Genomic DNA, 11,577 nt, shown 5'->3' on the forward strand with positions numbered 1-11,577 from the left:
ATCTCAGTCGAAAGTGTAAGATCTACCTTGCTCAAAAGCAACATTATTTCAATCAATCTAGCTTAATTTAGACCTATACCCAACCATTCATTGTTGGGTGTAGATCAGATTTCAGTCCATGGTGGGTCGAGTCTAGGTAGAGTACTGGCTTTGCAAAGTGGAGTAAGAGCCTCAATAAAAATCTTCTTATTTTGCTGAGAAACATCACACACTAATGATCTCATGTGTCAAAATACCCAAATCACTGTTGACTAAATAAAAAATAGTTTTGACTGTTGACTGAGATATCCTCATTGACACTTTTGTACTCCTTGTTTTATCCTCTCTTCTACATCTTCTTTTGTTGATAATATGATTTTATTAATAAAATTTTGGGGGAAGTGCCTCACTTCCTCCGGTCCAAAAAAAAAAACTTTGACGAAGCAAAACTTTAAGAAAAGCCAATTTCTCAACAAAGCAATTTATTTCAGGTTTTTAACCTTTTTTTTTGCTTTGACAGGAAGGGCATAAATTAAAGGCATGCATATTTTCTTTGGACAAAATAAATCAAAGGTTTGCATGTAACTTTCTGAAAGCGATAACGTTATAGACCATAGATTTTTCCCCTGGTATATATGCAGCCATAGACTATATTTAATTAAGAGGGTGATAGAGGCGGCTATGTGATAGATTCTACGTGGATCTAATCCATATGCAAACAGTTCCTTATCTTTAGAAATTTTGAAATTTTCAAGTTACATGCAAGAAACTTGAATGAAAATCCGTACTTGTTATGTATAGCTGTAAATAACAAAAGATTTGTAGCTTCACAAACTTGACCTACATACAAATCCCAGCAGACAATAAATTCCAGACATTAGAACAGTGAAATGTTGTCTCTTGGCTGATTAACTAGTCCAATGTGAAAGTGTTTCTCATCCTTTTCATCAAAAAAAATGAGAGCTTTGTGTGTGGCCGTGAAGTACAGCTATTTTGATGCTATCAATTCTCTCTTTGACATCTTCGAGTCACGGAGCTTCCCTGCTTTTGCAACGAGTCAAAGAACTATCCTCATCTCTTGAGAACTCTCATCTTTGGAGTTTGTCAAGATTAATTTGACGGCTGCATCAAGAATGGCAAAAATAGCGCAGGATTTGTTATCTGGGGACCGAATGTCGGATTGCTTACAGCAGGAGGTTCGCATCTCTTTGGACCCACCGTTCCAGGAGTGGAGCTCCATACTGTTTGAACAAGCATCATCTGTGCTTGACTGGAGTTGCGGGCAGAGCGAATCATCATTAAGAGTGATTTTGCAACCGTGATTAGCTGGATGTAGGATAAGATAATGCACATAGACAACCATCCGCTTCTTTAGGACATTCGGCTATGTGTTGTGACTGCATGGCGGCATCGGCTCAGCATGTTTATCGAAAGATGAACAACACTATCGACTGAATCACTTTCTATGTAGTGGAGCATACCGACGATTGGACCTGACGCTAGAGTTAGATCTATCCGCGGGTCTTACAGAACATTTTATTTTTTGATTTTATGAGGTGCATCCATACTAGATTGATGTGAGCACCCACTTATAACAAAAAAAAATATTATCTTTATCATGACCTATGCAAAAAAAGTGTTGCTTTGTGATTAAAAAAAAAAAAAGAAGAAAATGTTTCTCATCCTTGTCATGACCTGCGCAAAGAAAGTGTTCCATTCGTTGCCCCAGCAAAGTGTTTCTTATTTGATGAAATTCCCCTGGTAAAGTGTTGCAAGCAGAAGAGGTTCAATCCAAGTCAACTAATATGTGCTATTGGGACCATCTCTGTCATCTGTTAGGTGCTCACCCTCGGCTCTCCACTCTGCCTAGTTGGTTGCCGTAGACCCCTCTCGAACGAATTGAACCCCATAGACAAAGGAATTACCAATATCAAATCATGAACCTCTTCCTTAACAATGATGCCAACGGAACCAATATGTGGTTCCAGCCCCCAGATTCCACAAGTGGAATGTAACCAAATGATGGCTTGAGGACTTCATTCACCACTTGGAATGCGATGGCACTAACACGGATTCAAGTGGAACGCTTGGCTTCCAGCCTGCAATGCCCTACAGAACAGTTTTGTTGACTGTAAAAGAGGCTGAAAAACCGCTACCGATACAGAGTGTGAAGAAGAAGAACCAAAAAAAAAAAAAAACAAGAAACACTTTGACTAGGTCAATACACCATCTCCAGGGCCCATTTTCTTAGAACTTTGTCATTTTGTAGTCAGCTGCCTCGGTACTACTTTAAGAGGCATCGCCAGAACGAGAGCCAGATCAGATAGAGGTACAGCCATGGCCTTCGTATCCAAGTTTCTCTTCCTGTCCATTCTAGTTTTCCTTTGCCTAGCAGTACCGATCAGTACCTCAAGAACGTTAGTTCTGAGTCAAAAGAAGCTGGGGCACTCCTCGGATGGAAAGCCGGTCTCAACAAGCATAAGCTTCGTTCATGGTCTCTGTCACACAATACCTCTTATCATGTTTTAAATTCGAGACATAACACGGTTATATTATCAAAGAATAGTACCCACAATAATACGAAGTCAATTTATTGAAATCATCTAAAATCCATCAAATAAAAGATTCAATTCTATTATTTATCAAATAATTAAATCAATATTGATTCAGAGCATCTAAATCCAAAATCAAATACAAATCCATATCTCAAAATTCATAATTATTTACTATAAGTTCGTGATCATCATATATCTAAACTTCATCTACAAAATTTTCAAGCTTGCATCGCGGATGTCCAAATTTAAATTTTTTTACCGGTCCTAACCTTATTCTTCTGTACAAACAAAAAAAATATGAGCTACACTAGTCCAGTAAGTAGAACCTACGCTTTCTTATCGGATCCAGCATAAATTTTTTAATTATAATATAATATTTAAAAAATAATAGATAATATAAAATAAAGTATTTCATAGAGTATATAATAAAACAAGTGATAAACCAATCATACATGCATAAATCATGAATATTTCATAAACATATTTTCAAAATTATTATTGTCATATGTCCATGTCATGTTTTCAAATCTTGCTCTATGGTTACTTTATACCTGTGACAGGGTCAGTGTTCTTAATCGATAAATTCATGTTTCGTATGCCAACTTTATACCCGCTGGCAAGACCTGTGTTCTTATGGATGCTAGCTTCGGATGTCGACTTTTCTGAAGGGATTTGTTTATAGCTATCTGAAAGCCTTTGAAATCATTATATCTTTTTCTTAAAACATATATATATATATATATATATATATATATATATATATATACACACACACACATAGCAAAATCATAAAATTTATACTTCGTAACCATACTATTTTCATAAGTATATTCATGAAATCAATACTCATAATAAAACATATTTTTTCATATCACATATGCTGATCTTTATTTTATGAAAAATATGATTTCATCAATAAAAGATCGTATGCATGAAAATCATAGAGATTTAAAAATAAATAAAGAGCGTAAGATTCACTTACCTCAATCGTCTTAGATCTTTAATTTTCTTTAAATGGATCAGATAACTCTATTTAAAATATTAAATCAGAATCAATTTTTATTCTATATGTTTAATAAAATTTAATAATAATAGAAAGTAGTTGATTAGGTGACCAGTCTGATAGACCACCTGGGCACTAAATCGATTTGGGATCATAGGTCCCTAGAAAAGGAAAAGATGGCATCATACAAGATCTATAGGTCTTTCTTAGACAGAAAGGAGGAGAGATAAAATTTTAGAGAGAGAAAGTAAAGAGAGAAAGTCCAATTCTAAAGAGAGAAGTAATGGTTTAAATCGAAGAGAGAGAGAAGAGAGAGAGTCTCTTTTTCTTTTTTTTTCTTTTTTTTTTATTTTTCTTTTATTTTTCTTCCTTCTTCTTCCCGTGGTCTTCTTTGGCAAAACAGGGACCGAACGGTCCCCCCCTTTTGATGATCGCTCAAGACCGTAGCCAGCACGGCGGTGGTCGACGGCAAGAGGGCGACCCACTCGAGGCTCGGAGGGACCAAGGCCGGCTGTCGGTGGTGACCGCCGACGTCGGAACATCGAAGAAAAGAGAGGGGCGGAATAGGGGACTTCTTCCTAACAAAATTCGACAACACCAGTCACCGACAATCATGCTCACAGGTACGAAAAGAAAGGGAGAGAAGAGAGGAAGAAGAATCGCGGCTTACCTCAAACTTCGGTGACCTCTCCGGTGAGGAATTGCGGCGAGCATGATGATGACTTCCGCGAGCGATTTCTAGCGATCCTCGCCGTTTCGCTTCGAGACTTCTCGATGAGAGGAAGGGGGAAGGATTCCCCCCTTAAATAGAGGAGGGGTGGAGTTTGACTCCTCCCCAGTGGGCTTTTCCGACTCCAATTAGGAGTCATCGACGGTGGAAGAAAACTCTCTGTGGGAGTTTTCTTCAAATTTTTATTTATTATTATTATTATTTGTTGGCTTTTGAGTTAAGGCCCAACAGGCCGGGTGTTACACCTCTCACATTCCTAGCATCACCCATGGACCATGTAGGTGGATCGGCATATCCTGCAATGCCCATGGGCGTGTGACGAAGATTAGCCTAGAGACCATGGGCCTGCAAAGTGAGCTTGATAACCTCAGTTTCTCATTCTTTCCAAGACAAAGAACTCTCAATTTGAGCAGCAATACTCTCTATGGAAGCATTCCATATGACATCGGCACCCTTTCAAAGCTCACTTCTCTTGATCTCTCATCAAATCAGCTCTCGGGAAGCTTGCCTGCCTCACTCGCCAATCTGGCCGTGATTTCCTATATCGATCTTTCGGATAACCGGTTGACTGGGTCACTGTCTCCAGCTTTCTTCGCCAATTGGACCAAACTCACTGATCTACTACTTTTCCAAAATCGACTCACTGGAGGGATTCCTCCAGAAATTGGCCTTCTTCGCAGCATCCGCTGGATGGTCTTGTCGGAGAATCCCTTCACTGGATCGATACCTGCCGAAATAGGAAGCCTCAAGACTCTGCTGGGCGTCAGCTGCGATGCAGCCAACCTCACAGGCACCATTCCTCCATCTTTAGGCAGTCTAAGTGAGCTGCAGTTCTTGGCTTTTCCTGATAATGAGATCTCTGGTTCCATCCCCCCCACTCTAGGGAACTTAACCAAGCTAACCCACCTCTACCTCTATGGCAACCAGATCATGGGTACCATCCCACAAGAACTCGGGAATCTGGAAAACCTCCGGCCTTTTGAGGTGTCATCAAATCTATTAGTTGGCTCCATTCCACAAACTTTAGCTAACCTGACCAACCTCAATCATATGTACCTTTACGAGAATCAACTTTCTGGCCCCATACCTCCACAAATAGGAAATCTAACGCGACTAAAAGAGCTGGCTCTCTACCCGAACAAACTAACGGGGCCCCTCCCTCCATCTACAGGTGACTTGAAGAGCCTGAACTATCTTTACATCCATGAAAATCAATTATCTGGTATGATTCCTCAAGAGATGGGAAATTTGGTTGGTATAATTTGGTTGGCTACATTCCATCCAGTTTTGGCCTCCTGAGTGAACTCCTCTACTTGGCACTTTCCGATAATAATCTTTCCGGTCCGATCCCTCCGATGCTTGCCAACCTGACCATGCTCACGCAATTGATTCTCTCAGGAAATCAGCTGTCTGGTTCGATCCCTGAAGAGCTTGGCAACATAGCAAGTTTAGAACTGCTTCATCTGTCTGGAGACGTTCTAACTGGTTCCATTCCCTCATCCTTAACAAACTTGACTATGATGTCCGACTTTGATCTTTCACAAAACAAGCTTTCAGGCTCTATCCCTCACGAGCTAGGAAATTGGAGAGACCTTGATAGTCTGAGTCTTTATATGAACAGGCTCACTGGTCCAGTCCCTCATTCAGTAGGTAATTTAAGCAGCCTAACCGATCTGCGTATTTATCAAAATAGGCTATCAGGCAAGCTACTTGCTGAAATAACCAATCTCACGCATATATCCACACTCTATGTGAGCATCAATGATTTCTCTGGCTATTTGCCACAAGATCTATGCCAAGCTGGGCACCTGAAAACTCTCACTGTAGATTCCAACCATTTCATTGGCCCCATCCCAAGAGGCTTGAGAAACTGCACGAGCCTAATACGAGTAAGGCTCCAAAGGAACCAACTCACAGGAAATGTATCAGAAGAGTTCGGAGTATATGAGCATCTTGATTACATCGATCTGAGCTATAATCAACTGTATGGTGAGCTCTCATCTAAATCGGGGGAATGCAAAAACTTGACAGTATTGAAGGCATCTGGAAACAATATAGGTAGTAATATTCCACCTGGTTTAGGACAATTGAGTCGACTGGGAGTACTAGACCTTTCATCGAACAAGCTGGAAGGTGATATCCCTGGAGAGCTTGGAAAGATGATTTCCCTGTTCAACTTGAGCCTAAATGATAACAAACTATCAGGAAAGATGCCACCAGAAATCGGAAAGTTGTCGAACCTTGAGATCCTTGATCTCTCATCAAACAACTTGAGTGGGGGAATACAAAGCCAGTTAGGAGCCTGCACCAAATTGCGATACTTAAAATTGAGCAACAACAATCTCAATGGAGCCATACCAATGCAAATTGGTGACTTGGAGGATCTACAGCTCCTCCTAGATCTCAGCCACAACTTACTCAATGGGAAGTTGCCACCACAGCTTGGAAAGTTGCAGATGCTTATGTAATATCCGGCCCAATTGGGCCCTGAACCAAGCCCAAAATAATAATAATAAAAAAAAAAAGAGAATGGAATGAAGAAGACTCCTACTGGAAGTCTTCTTCTACCCGAGTCAATGAAGGAGAAGTCGGATCCGAAGGGGATTCGACCTCCCCTCCACTCTATAAGACCCCTTCTCCTCCTCCTAAACAACCCACGATGATCACCGGTCTCTCTCTCTCCTTTCTCTTTGTTTTCTCCAATTGAAGTCGAGGCCTCCCATACCCATGCTCGCCGAAAATTGAAATCGACGACGCTGCTGAAGCTTGAGGTAAGCCCTTATCCTCTTTTCCCTCTTTGTTCCCCTCCTTTCCACAGCACAGTGCACCCTCGCCGGCCGTCGAGCTCGCCAGAAAATCCATGAAAAGGGTGAACTCTGTTTTGCTCTGTTTCAATCGGGCCTTTTCCTCTATTTTCCAGCCACCGACGCCGTCGATTGCGGCGTCTAACCCCTAGGATAGGACCCTTACCTCCTAGCCTTCCTTCCCTATGGGTCTTAGCCGCCGGCGACCGGCCAATGATCAAAAAATAAAAGAAAAAGCGGCGGTCCACTGTTTTTCATTATTTTTTTTGTCTCTGCCGGTTGAGCCTCGCCATCGGCCACCTTTGGCTCCACCGCCGCCTTCACCTGCTACCGTCGGCCACCAGCCGGTAGTCATCACCTTTAACCCGAGGAGCAAGAAGGGACTGTACGGTCCCCTGTTCCACCAAAGAGCACTCACGGAAAGAAGAAGGAAGAAAAAAAAGAAAAAGAAAAAGAAAAAGAGAAAGAGAAAAAGAAAAAAAAAAAGAAAGAAAAAAAAGAGAGAATTTTTTCTTTCTCCTCTCTTTCCTCTTTCCTCTCTCTACCTTCTCTCTCCATCTTCTCTCTCTAGATTCTCTCTCTATTTTCTCTCTCTAGACCTTTCTCTCTCTTTATGAATTTTATCTCTCTAGAGTCTTTCTCTCCCTCTCTTATTGCATCACGGATCTTAGGATAAGCTTGAAATAAAAATATGATGACTTGAGATTGCTCCGAAATTCGTACAATAAATTGGATCTCAGTCCAGTCTGATTCATATTCAAAATTGATAACATCAATTATATTTAATTCATATTAAGTCACCCTAATAGGACCTCTGATGATCTCGATCATGATTGCCTCATTTGGAGGGTATGAAGATTCTCTCTTCACTTTTTCTCTCTAAAATTTTCTCTCTCTTCATAAATTTTCTCTCTCTAAAAGTCTTGTGGACCAATGGAGGGTCCGGATACTCAGACAAATCTCGATTTTGGGTAATCCTAGGAGAAGTCTTGGATTTGTGTTATTAGGATCGATTATCGATAATTTCTCTATATATTATTTTTATATTTGATCAGGATCATAAAGAGATATGATTGTCTGCATAAGATGTCAAATGAAATATCTTATTAGAGAAATTTATAAATCAAAGAAGAACATTGATTTCTATGTTTGGATCAGTCACCGATAAAGATAAGAATCCCTATACATGATCACTATTATATATGCTATTTTACCGTTGATCTTGCATCATTGATTTTGCATCGTTGGATTTGAGATCGATGAATTTGCTATATCCGAGATACCATTATTTGCTTATATGATTTTGAGCATGAGTATGTTATGTCAATATATATGTATTAGATATATCTAAATTGATCATAATGTAAGTCGGAATTGATTTGATGAAATCAACATATAATGATTAAATAAAAAAGAGAGATATGATATGGACTAGTCTTGTCATATGGAACAGTCCGCCAGGAGCTTATGTCTGGGACAACCCGCCAGGAGCTTATGTCTGAAACAGCCCCCATTGACTTATAGGTGGATCAGCCGGCCAGGAGCTCATGCCTGGGACAGTCCGCCAGGAGCTTATGCCTGGGGCAGCCTCTCACGAACTTTCGTACGTGGGACAGTCAGTCAGGAGCTCATCCTGGGACAGTGCTTTTAAGTGAAAATTGATTCGGATGATGACTGAGGTATAAACTTAGTTAGTCCAGAGCCAGAAAGAAAAGGTTAAAAATTATGTGATTATGAAAAGAGAAATGAAAGATAAGATATGAAATAATTATTGAACAAAAGTATTTCACCTGTAAACATATGTTGATGCAGCTATTTTAATAAGACAAAAAATTTATGGATGTTTGCATTATTCTGGACATTGAAGATCGGATTTTATATTTTATTGTTTATTCTTATTTTCAGATTATATTATTATATCGGTGTGATATGAAAATTCTTACTGGACTATAAAGCTCACACCCCTTCATTTCTCTTTTTTTCTTCTCAGAGTTACAGGATGTTGATGATTGGCTATGGCTTGGATTTACGGATGAGCAGATGGATAGATAAAGTGTCATAGTATCTGATTAGATAATTGAAAGAATTTCAATTGTAATTATGCAAGTTTTACTAGTTATTATTGAAATTAGATATTATGAATGTTGAGGTTGTAAGGAACTATTTTTGACCTTGCATATTCTTTAGGACTTGCTCTAAGGAGTGTGCGGCCATCACGTATTCGAACCGACTGTTGGGTTCGGAGCGTGACAGCTTATAAACCTTAACCTTTCGCACAATAATTTTTCCGGATCTATACCATCTTCTTATGGTCATATGCCAAGTTTATCATCCATCGATCTGTCATACAACCTTCCTGATGGAAGAACCTTCCGACATTCCCCTGCAACAGCATTCATCGGTAACAAAGGGTTATGTGGTAAAGCAAGAGGGCTGCAACCTTGTGATTCATCTACGGTTGAAAGGCATTCCATGAGAAGTCACAAGCTCTTGATCATTATTCTTGTTCCTCTTTTTGGTGCTGGTCTTTTGCTTCTCCTATTTATCAAAGTCTATTCCATCTTTACAAAGAAAGTGAAAGAAGTTGACAATAAGAGGGTGCTAACTAATGAAGACCTATTCTCGATATGGAATTATGATGGAAAGATTGTGTTTGAAGACATCATTGAAGCAACGGAGGACTTCGATGAGAAATACTGCATTGGTGTTGGAGGTTATGGCAGAGTCTACAAGGAAATTCTTCCAACATGTCAGATTGTGGCTGTAAAGAAACTTCACCCACTGGATGATCCCAACAACTCCATTGAAAAAAGCTTTAGAAAGGAGATAAGAGGCATTGATAGAAATTAGGCATCGCAACATCGTGAAGCTTTATGGATTCTGTTCTCATCCTCGACGCATGTTCTTAGTATATGAGTATATCGAAAAAGGTAGTATAGCTGCAATTCTAAGAAATGATGAGCAGGCAATGGAGTTGAATTGGATCAATAGGATGAAGGTCATTAAAGGTCTAGCCAATGCTTTATCTTGTATGCACCATGATATAGACCCGGTAATAGTACATCGAGATACAACAAGCAACAATGTTTTGTTGAATTGTGAGAACGAGTGCTTTGCATCTGATTTTGGCGCTGCAAGGCTTCTGAAGCCTGACGACTCTAACTGGAGCACACTTGCTGGCACATTCGGATATGTCGCTCCAGATAAGTCATCATCAAGACATTTCAAATGATGCCATGAATTTCCCTTCCTTGTTACATACATAATAACATGATGAACTGATGAAATCTTATCGATTTTTTGGAAATTTTTTCTTTAAATTCATATATGTAAACTTATGCAGTAAATGTGCATGTGCACTCCACATCTGTCTTTAGTTTGAAGATAGTAAATTTGTAAAATATTGCTTATGCACTCAACGTCTCTATCTCAGATTTTCTCTTTTTTTTTTTTTCCTTTCTTTTAGAATAAAACAGTGGCAACCGCCAACTGTTTCATGGATCAATGAAATTATATGAAAGAGATTACCTACTCAAATGAGAGTGGGCAACAGACTGAAATTTTTTCTTTGTGTGGTAAATACTTTGTTGACAGGTTGAAGAGTTTATTATAGCTTAGAAAAGTGATCTAGATGTTCTGGCTTTTCTCTTGCAGAGCTAGCGTACACAATGAAGGTGACTGAGAAATGTGATGTATATAGTTTTGGTGTGGTTACTCTGGAAATCATAATAGGAAAGCATCCTTTAGAGATTATATCAGCAGTACAATCTAATTTTGGTGAGGATATACTTCTGAAGGATGTGTTGGATCGACGTATCCCTCCACCGGAGGATCAACTCGAAAGAGAGGTGTTTTCAGCAGTCCTCCTCGCAATATCATGCACAGATCCCAATCCACAATTGCGACCAACCATGCAACATGCATCTCAGTCACTCTAGGTATGCAAGCCACCACTGCCGGCCCTGGGGCGGGTCAAAGCGGGCGACCGCCCCAGGCCCTATTTTTTTTTTTTTGGTCAGGCGCCTAGGTACAGTGGTGAGGCATTTATGGGAAGAGGACTGCCTCGAGGTGCGACCTAAACTGAATGCATTATCAGTGGTGAGGCGCCTGATCAGATGGGGGTGGGTTTTGGTAATGAAATCAGTTGTTCTTCCTGACAGCGGTGAGGCCTTGGGTACAGACAGGCCCCAGGCCTAAAAAATATCAGGACCGGCCCTGCAAGCCACCGAATGTGGGGCCTTTCCATACAATCAAATTGTGTCAAATATTGAATCAAAATATACATCCAATGAGTCAAGAAGATGGTCCGAGTGTCTAAGAAGCAAAAGAGGCCAAGTAATTTGATGCAATGTCTCAACTCTAATCTCTTTCCATATTCCGAAAATAATGATCAGTAATTGGACAAGAGCTGAAAGAGAGGAATGCAGAAGGACCCATATGGTCAAGATGAGTTTGCAAGGATGGAGCCACAAAAGCTGGGACTAGAAGCCCGGTCTGTATTTTATT

General features: G+C 40.0%; 1 protein-coding gene across 1 annotated transcript; it reads left to right on the top strand.

Annotated features, from left to right (window-relative positions):
• Nucleotides 1-9,387: 9,387 nt before the first annotated feature.
• On the top strand, nucleotides 9,388-11,009 carry LOC105054554 (MDIS1-interacting receptor like kinase 2-like). Its single transcript, XM_073245371.1, has 3 exons — nucleotides 9,388-9,904; nucleotides 9,981-10,250; nucleotides 10,726-11,009. The coding sequence occupies exons 1-3, from the start codon at nucleotides 9,388-9,390 to the stop codon at nucleotides 11,007-11,009; spliced, it is 1,071 nt and encodes a 356-aa protein (XP_073101472.1).
• Nucleotides 11,010-11,577: the final 568 nt, after the last annotated feature.

This window comes from Elaeis guineensis, chromosome 11, assembly GCF_000442705.2.
Source record: "Elaeis guineensis isolate ETL-2024a chromosome 11, EG11, whole genome shotgun sequence".
NCBI classification, from domain to species: Eukaryota; Viridiplantae; Streptophyta; class Magnoliopsida; order Arecales; family Arecaceae; genus Elaeis; species Elaeis guineensis.

Excerpts from the sequence above, each read along its gene's own strand:
- LOC105054554 (XM_073245371.1), top strand. The coding sequence starts at position 9,388 with ATGCCAAGTTTATCATCCATCGATCTGTCATACAACCTTCCTGATGGA. Across the intron at positions 9,905-9,980 it reads CTTTAGAAAGGAGATAAGAG|TATATGAGTATATCGAAAAA; the intron begins GCATTGATAGAA and ends GCATGTTCTTAG. Across the intron at positions 10,251-10,725 it reads TAACTGGAGCACACTTGCTG|AGCTAGCGTACACAATGAAG; the intron begins GCACATTCGGAT and ends TTTCTCTTGCAG.